The sequence below is a fragment of the Sinohyriopsis cumingii genome, chromosome 5, assembly GCF_028554795.1.
Source record: "Sinohyriopsis cumingii isolate HCF-2022 chromosome 5, ASM2855479v2, whole genome shotgun sequence".
Taxonomy (NCBI): Eukaryota; Metazoa; Mollusca; class Bivalvia; order Unionida; family Unionidae; genus Sinohyriopsis; species Sinohyriopsis cumingii.
The window spans coordinates 30,361,664-30,380,149 of NC_142965.1; the positions used below are offsets into that span (position 1 = coordinate 30,361,664).

At 34.8% G+C, this 18,486-nt stretch overlaps 1 protein-coding gene across 1 annotated transcript in view; it reads left to right on the forward strand.

The window, feature by feature from the left end:
• LOC149798872 (uncharacterized) overlaps positions 1-18,486 on the forward strand; it is a 47,602-nt gene that overhangs the window by 19,595 nt on the left and 9,521 nt on the right. The window contains exons 7-13 of the mRNA XM_089957787.1: positions 162-209; positions 748-885; positions 2,398-2,531; positions 3,354-3,441; positions 5,411-5,501; positions 14,233-14,321; positions 16,652-16,708. Of these exons, the coding sequence (XP_089813913.1) occupies positions 162-209; positions 748-885; positions 2,398-2,531; positions 3,354-3,441; positions 5,411-5,501; positions 14,233-14,321; positions 16,652-16,708 (645 nt within the window). The remainder of the gene's footprint in view (positions 1-161; positions 210-747; positions 886-2,397; positions 2,532-3,353; positions 3,442-5,410; positions 5,502-14,232; positions 14,322-16,651; positions 16,709-18,486) is intronic.

An 18,486-nucleotide genomic window follows, 5' to 3' on the forward strand; every position in this document is an offset into this window, starting at 1 on the left:
GTTTTTATACACTCCTAAAAATAAGAAGTGATGGGTAGTAATTATTGGATATTTTATTTTAGAGCTCAATACTAAAAATTATTTGTTAAGACAAACTTTGAAATTGTCTGATGAAACACTACAAACCGTTTACTGAAATCTATTAACTTGAATACTTGCAGGGTTTGGATAATGTGGGGAACACATGTTTCTTCAATGCAGCCATGCAGGTGAGTAATATATACAAGAACAAAAAGAAACAACAAACTAATATATTTTCCTTTACTTTACTGCTGTTGATTAATGCATTTTTTTAGTAAAACTTAATTTGGTTTGTTTCATTAGATCATTATCTCTCCTTTTCTTCTCTCACCCCCCCCACTGTTATAAATTCTGTCCATATTAATCTGTGTTGAAGTCTGTCCTTATTCAGAAGAATTATTCTGTTTGACATAATCTTTATAAATTCAGTTTGAGCAGTAACAAAATCTTAGACTCAAAGTTTATGCTATAAATGTTGTCTGAGTTGATTATGTACCATCATCTTTTAGGTATGGCGTCTTTATCAGAATTCATTAATTAAATTTCCTCTGGTACAATTTGTAAGTATTCAACAGCAAAGTAGGCTGCAGTGGCATGCAAATGACTTATCTAAAGAGATGATTTTTACTTTTTGTTCATACCGACTCATTTGCATATCTCTAATCTATTCTAAAGAGAGAATCATGAAATCCATTCAGTTATTTGTTGCTGACATTTTGTTTTCAGAATTTGATTCAGACATACAGTCTGGAGAACCTCTTGATGGAAAGGAGCATAGAAGGGGGACCAATCATTCTGCCTGGCAAGAAATACATCAGTGACAACTCCAGCAGTAGAGAGGAGGAGGATTATATTATGGATTTGGTATGGTTCTTAAAGGTTGTCTTTTAAATGCATGAATTATTCTACATATTCTCATTTTGTCTTCTCTGAAGGATTTCTACTAAGCTGACAGTTTTGTATTGTCTCACGTGAAAGTATGATACGACATGGGTGTCATACTGTCATGGTCTCATCATCAACTTACCATATATACTCGCATATAAGCCAAATAATTTAGGAAGAAAATAAAGGCCTGGAAGAAGGTGGGTCAGATTATTCATGGGCTAATGTCTAAACTTGACAATTTTTAGGTTTTTGGTTGACTACTGTAATGACTGTAAATCTTGGGACACGAAGCAATAATTTTGTCCGTTTCCTAAGACATGGGCATGTAAAAAAAGATTAACTTTCGATAACCCGACAATTATTAAACTGTTACACAGTACTATGATTGATTTTGTTATTATTTTGCATGTGCATATTTTCTCCAACACGAAGTTAATTAAAGGTAAATACAGACTTCATAATTTCGTGGGCCGGTTGAGATTACCAGGGAGACCATGCTGAACTATAATGAACAGTACTTACTCAGTGCAAAGCGTGCATAGCATCACTTAAATCCTTACTTATTCCCAAACATATTAAATGCAGATTTTGCTTTATTCATTGTTTCGACCAAATTGCATTCTTCCAGCTAACATTTCAATTAGTCCTTAATAGCTGTTTCATTTACATTGAATCACATGCTCACAAGTTACTGATTTTCAATGATATAAGTGATCCTACAAATTGAGGTAATATTTTTTAAAAGGTACGCACGTTTAATTGTACAAGGCACATAACCATCATAATTTACATGTTCACGAAGATAGGTAATAATAAAAGCTAAAATTCTCATATAGTTCAACTAAGATCATTATCAATCAATTTTAGTTTTGTGTTTTAGCTGAACAAACATCATAACTTTCCACACAATGGAAAGCTTGATGTTTCGTTGTCGCCTATGTTGATAGTCGGTGAATTTCTTAAGTTTTGCGACAGAAATTCAGGCCAGTTAATCATTAAAGCCCTGAAACTGGCTTGTGATAACAGGGAATTTTGACCAGTAACTATACAAGTACATTGATGTGTAGTTGCCTTTTTTTTCCTTAATATTAGCACGATTACTGTAGTTTTGTAAAACGGGGGCAAAGGCATACCAAAATAGCCAGCCTGATGGTACCATAGATGTGGCAACTATTTTCCTCCCTTCATAGGGATGAAGGTGAGACACTGGGTTGGACAGAACACTTTTTACTATTTAAATATATAATCAGCTTGACCTCATGGGGTATTTCTGATGTGGGGTGCTAGTTATTCCGTTATCTGTACAAGTGGATATTATTACCATTGTTTTTCTTAAAGTACATTATTCTTGCATATTCCATCATTTAATGATGTTTTGCTTCTGGTCTGCTGAAAATCATGACTTTATGCATGTATATTTTGTAGAAATTAGCTATTGAAGGTTGTGTAATGTATGATTTACTCATTATGCCTTTTTTGTTGTTGCAGCCTAGCATTAGGATCAGCCTTAGTAAAGCCAGACCCTTTACCATGACACTAGCAAACTTCCTTCAAGAGATCAACTCTGTGACTCAAACCAATGTTGTCAACCCTAGTGCCCTCTTTGGACAAGTCTGCAAAGAGTAATCCAAGTTTCATATCAATGTTACCTTGCAATAATGAAGTCTAAGATATCTATAAAAGTTTCTTCAAAGTGTTTATGTGATGAGAGACTCTATAATTATGATTGATTCGGCATCTATGTGTGTAGCGTTACTTTTTATTGTTTTAAAATGTATAAAATGAGGAATTAGCTGAACAGGTCCTATCAGTCACATCAATAAATACAAATGCTCCACATAAAAACACTGACCCCATCAAAAGAAACGTCTGAGGAATTAGATACATTTTACATGTACTGCAAGTCCATTACCTGTACTACAAGTCCGTTACCTGTACTACAAGTCCATTACCTGTACTGCAAGTCCATTACCTTTACTACAAGTCTGTTACCTTTACTGCAAGTAAGTTACCTTTACTTCAAGTATGTTACCTTTACTACAAGTCCATTACCTGTACTACAAGTCCATTACCTTTACTTCACGTCCATTACAATTATGCATGATATTCCATAATGTTTAAATATGCTGTCTGTAATGTTCACAGTTTAAGAGCCTGGCTTGAAGGCATGGATTATTGCCTGTTTTTTCTTACATCTTTCTGAAAGTAATGTGCCTTGTGTTTCTTGTCTCTTGTCTTAAAGGGAAATGATGGATACATTATTTTCTTAAAGATTTGCTTGTGCAGTGAATATACAGAAAAAATGGGTTATGGTTAGGTTCAGTTAATTTGACTTTCTTTTGTCTTGCCCTAGAGCATGTAACACTTGCTTTTATTGCAGGAGGGAAGACTACTACTTGCAAATCTTGAGTTGGTTACTTTAATGTGCTTTCATTTTTCCTCAGGGCCCCGATGTTCAGAGGCAACCAGCAACATGATAGCCATGAGCTTCTAACTCACATGCTGGACATCCTGCGATCGGAAGAAATCAAGGTAAATACACCTTTCTTTAATAATTGGTTTTAGACGAGAATTATTTTTTTCCAGCCTATAAAGCACACACTAGACAGGTATACTTTTCCAACAGCAATGTTGTTGTTTGCATTGGCAACACATTGCTATATTTCTCCAACATCTTTGTTTTTGTTTGAATAGACAAGAGATAGGTATTATTTTGTTGTTGTTTGAATAGGTAAGGCATAGTTATATTTTTCCAACAGCAATATTGTGGTTTGATTAGGTAAGACACGTGTATAATTTTCCACCATCAATGTCATTGTTTGCGTAGTCACCCACATTAAGCTTTTACATGTTGTTTTGTGTCTGATACTATTGTGTGTACAGTCATTACATTTGATGGTTGTATTAATCATGGAGGGTAATGTTCATTTAAAGCAAAAGGTCATGGTGACCTACTTTTTGTGTTTCAGTGACTTTTGCTGGTTATTTACAACATGTGTCAGTGGAAAAGGAAAAACATTCTGAAGAAATCTAGGAAAGATTTTTTGGAATGATTCCTTTGCAGTCTTTGGCAGCATTGGTCATTGCAACAAATAAAACTTGGATTAAGTTGAGCAAATGCAGTACCTGTTGTGCCATACAGTTAGGATTAGGTTGAACAAGTGCAGCACTTTTTGTGCCATACAGATAGGATTAGGTTGAGCAAGTGCAGTACCTGTTGTGCCATACAGCTAGGATTAGGTTGAGCAAGTGCAGTACCTGTTGTGCCATACAGCTAGGATTAGGTTGAGCAAGTGCAGTACCTGTTGTGCCATATAGCTAGGATTAGGTTGAGCAAGTGCAGTACCTGTTGTGCCATACAGCTAGGATTAGGTTGAGCAAGTGCAGTACCTGTTGTGCCATACAGTTAGGATTAGGTTGAACAAGTGCAGTACTTTTTGTTCCATACAGCTGAGTTTATGCAAACTGAAATATTGTTGCAGTTTGCCCATTTTCCCTTGTTGTTACAAACCGAAATATTGTCAGTTTCCTTTGGTGCAAATCAAAATATTTTCACTGCTTGCCCATTTTTCCTAGTTGGTGCATACTGAAATATTGTCACAGCTTGCCTCTGTTCCCTTGTTGAAATGCTGGTGGTGTTATATGATTTGCGCTTAGGGCAGTAAAATAAACCCTTTAGATTATGGGGTTTAAAGATCAAAGGTCATGATTATGATACGGCTGATATGAAAATAATGGCTTCTGCACATTAAGTTTAATTCAAGCCAGCATACTTTGACCAAAGGCTGAGATAATTACGACTCTTTGGTCAGTAATGTAGAGAGTCAACCATGCCCTAAGAATGCATACACAGAGGACTATTAAACATGAGGCAGATATATAATGTTACAGTGCAGATCAACATTCGTTGAAACAACCTTTGTTTCATCAAACAGATTCATTGCACCCTTTATGCCAAAATCTGCCTTTCATTTGTTTTGGTTTTTTGTTAAACTTTAATGTCATGGACATGAAACAATTGATTCATGAAGAATTTAAGCTTGAAAATATTCCATTATAATAACAGTTACAAACTTTATGGATGTATTAAACTTGGTAAGAAATTATTGATCCTCAGAACTGTCATGTTAATTATGTGGCAAGGGAGACAACTCAAATGATGATACCCAGCAATAGTTATCTCCCTTCTTTATTGTTCCATTGTCTTAATAATAGAAAATGGTATTAAAGGAAAATAACATTAATTTAGCAACAAATGTTGTACATATTAATATAAATTCTCTAGTGACACAAAGAAAAGAAAATTAAGATAATATAAAGATTTTTTTCATGTATTAGGTTTTTGATGGTGCAAAAGACCATTAATAGCATTTTCTCTAGAGTTATGTTCTTTGTTGTGGTCTTATTTAAAATAGTATCTCTTGATGACCATCAAAATTAGATGAATGCTACTGCTTATTCCAGTCAAATTTGATTTTGAAATGCAAATTATGTCTTCCAGAGAGGTCAGGTTGCAGTGTTGAAATATTTCGAGCTGGTAGTAAACTCCAATCCCCAAACAGTTGATCATGATATCAGGATGAAAGTCAGGAGTAAGTCTCTCTCTCTGTCATATATATATATATATATATATATATATATATATATATATATATATATATATATATATATATATGTAGTGTACTTATATGTGTGAATCTTTTTTGTGGTTGATTATCATGGTTTTCTAGTTTACTCAGATATTTCATGCATGTCTGTTTCTTTATCATATTTATTTGCTAATCATAATACATTAGGAGCACTATCTTGCGCATCGCATCCTCCCAGATTTGTTTTAGCAACAGAAGTGATAATGTGTTGTACATTCAGCCCTCCCAGGCTTGTTTCACAAACAAAAGTGATAACAAACCTGTACATCCCTCCCTCCCAGGCTTCTTTTAGCAACAGATGTGATATCATCTTGTGCATCCAGCCCTCTCTGACTTGATTTAACAACAAAAGTGATAACAATTTGTACATCTAACCCTTTCAGGCTTGATTTAGCAGGAAAAGTGATAACAACTTGTACATCTAACCCTCTCAGGTTTGATTTAGCAGGAGAGGTGATAACATCTTGTACATCCAACCCTCTCAGGCTTGATTTAGCAGGAGAAGTGATAATAATTTGTACATCTAACCCTCTCAGGCTTGATTTAGCAGGAAAAGTGATAATAATTTGTACATCTAACCCTCTCAGGCTTGATTTAGCAGGAGAAGTGATAATAATTTGTACATCCAACCCTCACAGGCTTGATTTAGCAGAAGTGATAACAACTTGTACATCAAACCCTCACAGGCTTGATTCAGCAGGAGAAGTGATAACAACTTGTACATCTAACCCTCACAGGCTTGATTTAGCAGGAGAAGTGATAACAACTTGTACATCTAACCCTCACAGGCTTGATTTAGCAGGAGAAGTGATAACAACTTGTACATCTAACCCTCTCAGGCTTGATTTAGCAGGAGAAGTGATAACAACTTGTACATCCAACCCTCTCAGGCTTGATTTAGCAGGAGAAGTGATAACAACTTGTACATCTAACCCTCACAGGCTTGATTCAGCAGGAGAAGTGATAACAACTTGTACATCTAACCCTCACAGGCTTGATTTAGCAGGAGAAGTGATAACAACTTGTACATCTAACCCTCACAGACTTGATTTAGCAGGAGAAGTGATAACAACTTGTACATCTAACCCTCACAGGCTTGATTTAGCAGGAGAAGTAATAACAACTTGTACATCCAACCCTCACAGGCTTGATTTAGCAGGAGAAGTGATAACAACTTGACTTGTCCAAGTTCATGTCAGATGAGAATGATCATGAATACTTCCATTTGTGTAGACAGCACACTCTCTCTTGAGGCCTATCACAAATACATAAACTTTTATATATATATTAATTCATAAATTCTGTGGAGTTAATTTCATGCCAAAGAATTATATTCTAGCTATATTTCTATATACTGTAGTATCATCAGTTTTTCTGGGGTACCAATTGTCATGCTTTTCGATGTTGCCCCAAACCACAAATTTAAATCCCCAATGAAAATTGAACCACATAGGATTATGCCCCCCCCCCCAGTTTTCAATGAGTGTTTCATTCCTAGAGATTAACACAGCTACTAGTATTTGATAAATCAAGTTCAATACTGTAACCTCGTAATTAAATATTAGCTTTTACATGTGTTTGTTTTAGTTTTTATTTTAACTTTATGAAACAAGAATTATAAATTATTTTATATTGTTTCAACGCACACGTTCAGTAAGGTATCTGATAGCTGTAATTTTACACTCACTGCCTTAAATTGATATGTGAGGTAAGTAAGGATAGAGAGAAAATAGAGAAAAAGCATAAGGTATTCAAACAATAAGTAATACTGAAAATGAAAGAAAAAATAATAAAAAATAACAGTATATGAAAATTAAATTTAATACTTATTCAAATTGAGCCTTCATTTGAGTACAGCTGTTGTTGAAACATATAAATCCTTCTGAAAGCACATTTCATTTTATCTTTGCATTTTTAATCCAACAAAAGAACAACATAACTGTAAAATACTATTAACTATTTCTTGAAACACTATTATTAATGAAATACTATATATATACACTAATTTCAACAGAGTATTAAAGCTCATACATCACAGATTTTTGGACAAAGCCACTTTATCAACATCTTGTCAATCAAGTGTCATGGTACTCATAAATGCTTCTCAGGTAAATAATCCCCAAATTGCTGAATTAAACAAGTCCAGCTTTCTCAAGACCATTGATAATTAGGTCCAATCTGGCACTCATTGTCGCATGAGCTGCAATTATCAATTCAGCATGAATTGGTTTGATTAATGAGGTTGCAAGGTTTACTATTACTGTACTGTGCACTGATCATCACCAGTAACATTTTTTCCATAATGGCGTCAATGACCTGTTTAGCATACCACTCATGGAAGTGTGATTTTAATTCTTCTTTAATAACCAATTGGCCTAATGTTGTTGGCTGCGTTTCTCATTCTATCTTCATCATTGATGAATATTTTGTACTTCATTTGACTAGCTTCATCATAAGATAAGCCTGCCAGGACCATTTCAATTACCTGCCCAAGGAAATGAGAGGCCATTTCTGGGTTGGGCCCTTGAGGTTGACTTTTTTGGTGGGTTTTGTTGTCTTTTCCCAGGATGGGGAGAGAATTGCATCTTTTTCTTTCATGTGAAGATTAATGGATGACACAGGGTAAGTAAGTGTTGAGCTGTTCTCTCAGCCTATTAGCCACATGAGAGACTCAGTGGGGTTCTGGACATAAGAGTTTGGGCTGTGTTCACATGAGTGACTTACTTCCAGTTGTGAGTGTCCATGGGATTCTGGAGACAAGGGTTTGGGCTATGTATGAAGCTAAATTAGGGCTGTATAACAGATGTGCCAAAATTTGGATGCTGTACTCCTTTAGGAAGCCTGTTATGTGTTGGCTTGCTTATGTTGCCATGGAGTAGATGGATACGTTGTGTACTGTTGCATGGGCAGGTTGTTCATTAGTGTTCAACAACTTTTGGCATCACTTTGGAGACACAAAATTGTCCTGTGATACTAACAAAGTCTGGCACTGATACTTGTATGACCAGGCCTTTTGCATAAAAATATTGTTTATGTGACTTTCTTGACAGTCTGAGTATGTGATGCAGTTTGTGGTCACTGTTGATTTTCTTCCATCCAGACTTTATTTATTTTCTCTTGAGTCAGGTACAGAAATGTAATCCCAAGTTACATAACTTGTGACAATCTCATTCAAATGTCTCTTGTCACTCTCTTGTGTTTGATGAGTGGCTGTTTGGCAGTTTCAGCCTGAGCCTATTTCGATGAGCCATCAGCAAATACTGGACCCATCTTGTGCAAACTTCATGGAGCTTCAGTATATTAAAGATAACTTTTGAAAATAGTAATATCTTCCACCTTGTATTCAGGCTCTTCGTCAGTTGCCCCTTTGACAACTGCCATTTCTGTCTCACCAGTCACTGACCTTCCAGAATGTGGGTCATCTTCTTCTATCTCAGAATTGTAGAATATAATATAGAGAACTGCATTCATAAACTTTATCCAAGTTGGCCTTGTTTTCAGAGATGAGTAGTCTAAGAACACCCATATTTTATAGTATGCACTTTGTTCAGTAGAAAAATTGTTTTCCATATCTGACATTTTAATGTTACTGTTAAATATGTTGCATAACATGCATGCAACAGCAGATGATTTTAAAGACCATTATTTTGTCTATTGATCTGCATCAAATTTATTGATGGGTTTTGGAAACTAAAAAGGTTTTAATGAAATTTTCAGAACTTTTTAAATACCCTCTATATCTCAGCAGCAGCAGACCATTGCTGCCATTATTAATAAACAGTGAGAAATGTATATAATCTAGTCCCATATGTCAGGGGAGACCACTCTTGTCTGACTTACACCTTTGCAGTCAGATTACATTTGAGCACTTCATTTGCTAAACCGGACCTTGGAGGGCTGGATTGCAAGATAGCGACTATACTCCTAATGTATTATGATCAGGCAAGTATTATTCAAGAAACACTTTGCTCCAAATATTTGTATTTTGAAGTTGCATTATTTTCATGTGGGTTGCTGTTGTAGTGTTGTAAAAGAAGTGATTTATTTAAGTGACAAAGAATAAGGTTACAAGGCTGTAAACTGTATGCATTTGATTTGAGAGAGTGTCATAACACTTAATTGTTCTAGTTCTGCTGGTTAATTTTAAATGAAAATTGTACAAATCTGACAATGGCCATCTTAAATACCTTGTTATCACTACTTCCTCTTGATGGAAAGTCATATTGACATTCGGTTTTCACAAAAAGACTTCTTATCATGTATATGGTGCTGATCTGACTTCTAGTATGGCAACAGTAGCAGGCATCTGGAAATCTTTTTATCAATACTCCTTCTAAACTTCTAGTATGGCAACAGTAGCAGGCATCTGGAAATCTTTTTATCAGTACTCCTTGTAAACTGATAGTATGGCAACAGTGGCAGGCATCTGAAAATCTTGTTATCAGTACTTCTAAACTTCTAGTATGGCAACAGTGGCAGGCATCTGAAAATCTTTTTATCAATACTCCTTCTAAACTGATAGGATGGCAACAGTGTCAGGCATCTGAAAATCTTTTTATCAGTACTCCTAAACTGACAGTATGGCAACAGTGGCAGGCATCTGAAAATCTTTTTATCAATACTCCTTTTAAACTGATAGGATGGCAACAGTGACAGGCATCTGGAAATCTTTTTATCAATACTCCTTCTAAACTGATAGTATGGCAGCAGTGGCAGGCATCTGAAAATCTTTTTATCAATACTCCTTCTAAACTGATAGGATGGGAACAGTGGCAGGCATCTGAAGATCTTTTTATCAGTACTCCTAAACTGATAGTATGGCAACAGTGGCGGGCATCTGAAAATCTTTTTATCAATACTCCTTCTAAACTGATAAGATGGCAACAGTGGCAGGCATCTGAAAATCTTTTTATCAATACTCCTTTTAAACTGATAGGATGGCAACAGTGGCAGCCATCTGAAAATCTTTTTATCAATACTCCTTCTAAGCTGATAGGATGGCAACAGTGGCAGGCATCTGGAAATCTTTTTATCAATACTCCTTCTAAACTGATAGTCATATCAACATGGCTTTTTACCAAAAGACTGAGACAACTCCAGTGGCCTAAGTGGTTAGAACATCTGCCTTAGATGTGGGTGTTTAGAGGTTTAAACCCCAGCTGAATCATACCAAAGACTTATAAAAATGGTACTAGCAGCTGCCTCACTTTGCTCTCAACATTAAGAGGTCTGTGTTAGGACTGGTCAGCTTGGTGTCAGGATAATATGACTGGGTGAGACATGATGCTTCATGTCTGCGGCATGAAGCCCCAGTGCTAGACATTACTATAAACTGCCACACTGCAGACATGATAGCAATATGACTAAACCATTTTTAAAGTTACATTAAAAGTTCAATTCACACACACCCAACAAGAAACTTTTTATGATATATATTTGGTTATAAATGAAAATAGTTCCAATCTGACCTCAGATATTATGGAGGTTATGGCAGCCATCTTGAAAATCTTGATGATAGTCCTTCTAAATGGAAAATCCTGTCAAATGAACATTTCACCAGAAGACTTATTATGGTGTCCAGTTGGTGCTAAATGCAAATTGTGCTGATCTGACTTCTTATATGGCACAGTGGCAGCCATCTGAAAATCATTTTATCAATACTGCTTCTATATTGTTAGTCTTATCAACATGGATTTTAATCAATAGAATTTGTATGATATCTATTTGGTTATAGTTACTAAAACCTGCTTGATATATATTTTATAAACAGTATTTTAATCAGGTATTATTACATTCTGATGAATTTCTACTTCATGTAAATTTACAGTTGATGCCCATTTATATAATTAATTCTAGCCCATTTTTAATTTTTTTTAATTGTGTATTACAATATCATCATTGTTAAAATTGGATAGGGTGCAGTACTCCATTTATCAAGGATATTTGTGAAATGGATTATCTCCTATGATACCTTGTATCGAATTCATGTGTCTTAAATTAAGAATGAAAGAGCAGGTATGCTCCATCAATGATCCATGTTGACCATACTATACTTGCAACTGGTTGTAACAAACAGCATAGATCCAGATCTGCCATTGCATAATGCACCAGCAGATGATTGTTGTTGTTGTTGTTTTTGTAGGGTTTGACGCCATTTTTCAGCACACGATAGGCTATACATGGCGGCCAGTATTAATGGTGGAGGAAGAACCCGGAAAGAACCACTGACCCACGAGAAGCTACTGGAAAGCTTTCTCATGTACCCACATTAGCCGAATCCGAGACTCGAACCCACGCAGACAGAGGTGAGATGGCAGTGATTCATAACGGAGAGTGCTTTAGACCACTCGGCCACTCAGGGCCCCCACCAGCAGATGAGGCTCTGTTACGTGTCACTCCTTGAGATTCAATAGTCCTGTTCAACAAGATCTCATGTGTTGCCCTTTGAGCTTCAGTAGTCTCATTTAAACAGATCTCATGATGCTCTTTGAAATTCATTGGTCTCTTTCAACCAGATCTAATGTTTGCTCCTTGAGATATTTGCCAATCAAAGGTCTTGTTAAAAAAGGTGATCTTTCCTTGTAATACCAAAACAATGTTTTACCGAAATTTGGAAAAGTAATTTGATTGGTTGATCAAAAAGTGATTTAATTCAGTGATGAAATGAGATAATGTGATACAATACTGTGATGATGAGATGACGTCATATTTTGTATAAACATGGACATTTTTGTTTTTGTTTTTGAGAAATGCCTTATGCATCAGCATCTGTTTCCAAAGTGATCTTTCATTTCATGATATCCTTAGAAATTGGTAACCGAATTTTGACTTGAATTAGTAGAAAATATATATAGAAGATTATAGGGAAAAATGTTTGTATGGTTTCAGTTATAGAATGTTTGACATATATTGGCCAGTTGTTTTCTATGGTACTTTTAAACACATTATTGGCTGTTAAATGCCAAGGAAATGTGATCTTTGTGCCTTTCCCAAAGTTCATCGACAACACTCTTTCAACTGAGCTACCTTGGCCCCATCGACAATTTTTCATTTGTCGAGGCTGGAACTGTTCACAGTTAATTGCTTGTTGTAAATAATGCCAATGATATTAAATCATACTGTATAGGGAAGCATTTTTAGTTGTGATAAATCACAAGCAGTATATGGGGGGAATTTTTAATGGTTATAATTTACTGCATATGGGTCATTTTTAGTGGTTATATAATCACATACTGTATAGGGGTCATTTTTAGTGAATATAAGATCATATACTGTATAGGGGTCATTTTTAGTGGTTTAAAATCACATACTGTATAGGGGCATTTTTAATGGTTTAAAATCACATACTATATAGGGGGCATTTTTAGTGAATATAAAATCATATACTGTATAGGAGGCATTTTTAATGGTTTAAAATCACATATTGTATAGGGGTAATTTTTAATGGTTATAATTTACTGCATAGGGGTAATTTTTAGTGGTTTAAAATCACATGCTGTATAGGGGCATTTTTAATGGTTATAAAATCACATACTGTATAGGGGGCATTTTTAGTGGATATAAAATTATACACTAAACGAGCATTTTTAGTGCATATAAAATCATACACCGTGTAGGCAGCATTTTTAGTAGATATAAAATCATACACTGTATAGGGGGCATTTTTAGTAGATATAAAATTATATACTATGTAAGGAGCATTTTTAGTGGTATATAAAATCGCATGCTGTATAGGGGTAATTGTTAGTGGTATATAAAATCATATACTGTGTAGGGGGCATTTTTAGTGATATATAACATCATATACTGTGTAGAAAGCATTTTTAGTGATATATAAAATTATATACTGTAAAGGGAGCATTTTTAGTGATATATAAAATTATATACTGTGAAGGGAGCATTTTTAGTGATATATAAAATCATATACTGTGTAGTGTAGTGTGCATTTTAGTGGATATAAAATCATATACTGTATAGGGGACATTTTTAGTGGTATATAAAATCATATACTCTATGGGGGCATTTTTAGTGGATATAAAATTATATACTGTGAAGGGAGCATTTTTAGTGGTTTATAAAATCATATACTCTATAGGGGGCATTTTTAGTGGTATATAAAATCATATACTCTATAGGGGTCATTTTTAGTGGACATAAAATCATATACTGTGAAGGGAGCATTTTTAGTGGATATAAAATCATATACTCTATGGGGGCATTTTTAGTGGATATAAAATTATATACTGTGAAGGGAGCATTTTTAGTGGTATATAAAATCATATACTCTATAGGGGGCATTTTTAGTGGTATATAAAATCATATACTCTATAGGGGTCATTTTTAGTGGATATAAAATTATATACTGTGAAGGGAGCATTTTTAGTGGACATAAAATCATATACTGTACAGGGGGCATTTTTAGTGGTATATAAAATCATATACTCTATAGGGGGGCTTTTAGTGGTAGAGAGATGTTTGTGATGAATGAGAATGTAAAAATAAATTCCATAAAAATTTGTGACCTTACATAATTTACTCTGGTTTTTTAACTGCTAAAATAATTTTAGCCAACATTTAAAAGCTACATTACTGGTCTGAGTTGCACACCTGTATATTCCGGACAAAATTGATTCAATACAGTATATAAATGTACCTAATCTGTTTTCTATTGCAGAATATGGTCATCAGGTTAATTACACATTTGTGGATGCTTTGTTTGGAGGCTGTCTTGTTAGCACTGTAATGTGTGAAGAATGCCAGTATGTAAGTATATATTTAGCTTTACTGGTCATAGACTAGAAAAACATATGAGATGGTTATCCATGGTCATTTGTCTGACCTTCTGTTAGCACAGGTTTGTTATAGCAACTCCTGAACCACATGGAGGGTTGCCATGGAAACATTACACACACATTCATCCCAAGGTATAAGTTGGTCCTAAAGTAAAATGGTACCACACTACAGTCACCATGATAGTGACCATCTTGAATATTTTGTTACTGTTACTTCTCCTTGACATGGTTTTCATTGACCAAAATACTTTGTATAATGTCTAGTTGTTTCCAAATGAAGATGGGGCTGATCTGAGATCTAAAATGGCTAACATTGCAACAGTCTATCAAAAACTCTTGTTATCACTAAACTTTCAGTATGAAGTTTTCACCCGAAGATTTAAGAATCTATCAAGTTGTTTGTAAATTAAAAATGTTGATCTGATCTCCACCATAGCTGCATTTGTGGCCATCTTGAAAATCTTGTTATTGCTACACCTGCATTTATGGTTACATCAACTTTAGGTTTTCATCAAAATGCTTTTTTGAGGTCTTGAGCTCCTAAATAAAAATATCTTGATTTGACTTCCAATATGGCCACAATAATGGCCATCATGAAAATGTTGTTAGTGCAACTTCAAGTGTCTTGATGCAGGTCATATTGACAAGGGTTTTTCACTTCATATGATGTCTGGTTAGTCCTAAATGATCTGACTTTTAATACAGCCACAGTTCAGTCATGCCGATAATCTTAATAGTGCTACACCTACTAAAAAGAAAGTTATCTGAACATGGTGTTTTCACTAGTTGATCATTAATGAAAATTATGCTGACATGACATCCAATATGACCACAGTGACCATGTTGAAAATCTTGTTATCGTTACTTTCCCAGACTGGATGATCGTATTGACAATTAACTCTTAAGATGTCTAGATTTTCCTCAATCAACATGGTTCCAATCTTACATTCCAAAATGGCTGCCACAATGAAAATCTTGGTATTGCTATTCCTCATAAATGAATGGTCATACTGACATGGGGTTACACCAAAAACCTCTTATGATGAACAGTTGGCCCTAAATGAAAATCGGGCCGATTTTACATCTCATGTGGCCACCACAGTGGCCATCTTGCAAATCTTGTTTTCACAGAAGAATATCAGAGATCATTTCAGCACTTTACAGTTAAACAGAAGAAACAGTTTTATCTAGGATACATGGACATTCATTTCAGATAGTAGAGCATTAGTCCCTTCATGGGACTCTTGGCTAATATAACAGCTTTTTAGGAGTAGAAAGTACTGCTGGTTGTGATCATTGAAAAAAGAATGTCTTTTTATTGGAAGCTCATGACATGCATTGCATCAGCTTTAAAGTAAACTAAATTGATTTATGGTATTTACATATTTCTCACTCAAGCTTACATGCCTACCATTACGTTTTTGGCAATAAAAAGTTGTCTTTGTCATTTTTATTATCATCTCTTTAATTCTACTGATAGAAATTTGAGAATATTCTTCAAAAGGCGACTGCTGTTTGAGAAAAGCATAAAAGTACTTTCCTTATTTGCTATTTATAGCAACTGTATATGACCATTTCCATGAAAACAGATGGGTTTCTTCAAATGTGAACTTTCCTTCACAGATTCATTTTATTGATAAGCTAGGAACATTGTGAACCAGTCTGGTACTTTTAAAGAAAATGGCACCAGATGTTAAGTGAAATGTTTGCGATGTGAGTTGTGGATATTATTTGTCAGGAAATGTTTGAGCAGATGAACCTTATAAAACTTAAAAACAGGTCAGATTAGAAAATAACGATATATTGACATCACTTTACAAACCTTAATAAAAGTATACAAGTAAAGGAGAAAGAAGGAGTCAGAGAGGAGGATGTGAACACAGCAATATCTCTCGAAGGCAGGTTGAGTTCAGCACAGAGGATGACACTATGACAGCAATATCAATCTTAGTTTGAGTTCATTACAGAGGATGATAACTGAGAAATTGCTGAATGTGATTGTTTAATGTCATAATACAGCGCCCAATGCAAGAGAATGGCAAAACTGTCTGCTTTGTCTGGAAAACTGAGATATTAAAAGTTGATTTCTCTTAAACTGGTGGACCAACTGTGCTCAGATTGTTTATATGTAATATCCATTGATTTTTTTAAATACATTCTTACCCTGGATTTTCTCTTTAATTAATTGTATCATGTTTACCAGTGGAGTCCCAATTCTTCAGGCAGCTGCATATAAATGTAGTTTTATTTCTTCTGAAGTTGAACTTTTTAAAATCTTTGTAACTTTGTTTTGTTTTCTAGATCTCCCAGACTTTAGAACCATTTCTGGATTTGTCTTTACCTGTTCAGGAAGAAAAGGTGAGATTTGTTACAGTAAAAACTGCTTTTAATTCACTATTTTTAATGGAGAACAATTTTTCTTGTAATTCACTATTTTTCATGCAGTACCATTTTTCTGTAATTTGCTGTTTTTCATGGAGAACCAATTTTTATTTGTAATTTATAGTTACTAGAAAATATGAATTTGAGGACTCGGCAAACAGTGATCCGTCTTTCAAAACAATATGAATCTACACTAAATCCACAAATTTATGAACTACTAAAAATTGACATTTGGGATAAATGTGAAGAAGATTGATACAAAAAAATATTAAATGAATGTACAGTGTAGAATTTGACATGGATAATGAATTTTTTAAATTCCTTTTCAAAAACTTCAAATTATTAAAAAAAGATTTTTTTAATTAAACTCGAGAGTAATTTTATTATTGACATCCTCATATTTGTCCCACCTGTGCAAGCATAATGAGACACAAGTATCTCTTCTTTCATGGCCATAATGGGGATGGTGTCAACAATGTTAATATTTGGTGTTCAAGTATTTGTAAGTCATGCACAGGGTAAATGTGTGTGAGATACCAGAGTCTCATTAGCTTTGCTGATTGACATTTATTTGGTTAAAGGTCCAGTGTATTTAATATGTTAAAAAGATCCTTTACAATTAAATGAATTATGTAGAATCTAGATGGTAGCCACTTGGCTTCGAAATCCAATATCCCTCATTTTACTTTCTGTATCCATAGACCAAATTGGGCCAACAGCTGAGCTGTTGCAAGTGTAATTATACAGTTGCATGTATAATTATACAGCTAGCAAGAACATGCTGTCCAGTCAGCTTCAGTTAGCTTGGATAGAATTTGAAAATCATTTGCCAGTGGATGTAATTGGACAGGAGAAAGAGGGGGCAAGCAAAAAGATGGTGAAGGTATCAGATATGGCTCTCTTGTGCAGTGCTTGCTTAGCTTCACCTATCTTTCGTCCTTCTCTTACCTTGGTACTATCTATTTACTTAAAATAGTCACTCTACACAGTTTGAACTTTTTCTTGCTCTGCTCCTTCTTTAACATAATGATTTTGAAAAATTTAACAACGTTATATGACTTACTCATCTTCTTTCTATCTTTCTTTCTTGTTTATACCTGTTATATTCATTTTGCATAATGCAGCATCTTTATGTTGTATCATTCAAGTATAACCATTATATATTTAAATGTGAAAGCTACACTCACTGCATTGTAAGCTGTTTTTGACTCTGCTGTTTTGCCTTAATACAATAAACGCTGTTTATAATTCAGCCAGATTTCATGATTGTTATTGTTATTGTTATAGGGTTTAATGCCATTTTCCAGCACAAGATAGGCTATACATGGCGGCCAGTATTAATGGTGGAGGAAGAACCCGGGAAAACCCTGGAAAGAACCACCGACCCACGAGAAGCTACTGGCAAGCTTTCTCACATATCCACATTGGCTGAGCCCGAAACTTGAACCCACGCAGACAGAGGTGAGATGGCAGTGATCCGTGACAGAGAGCGCTTTAGACCACTCGGCCACTCGTGGCCCCCCAGATTTCATGAAATATGGATAAGTATAGTCCACCTTTAGATCTATCATGCAGAGACCACATTAGTGTGATCTGTATGTATTCATGGAGAAACATAGTTAACTAAAATAAAATGATCTTTCATTTGGAATGCAATACATGTATGTTGGTTCTGGAAGCCATGTAATATGACTACACTAGTATTGATTATATTCATTTGAATGTTCTCTTGCTAATTTCTGTGTAAAGCAGAG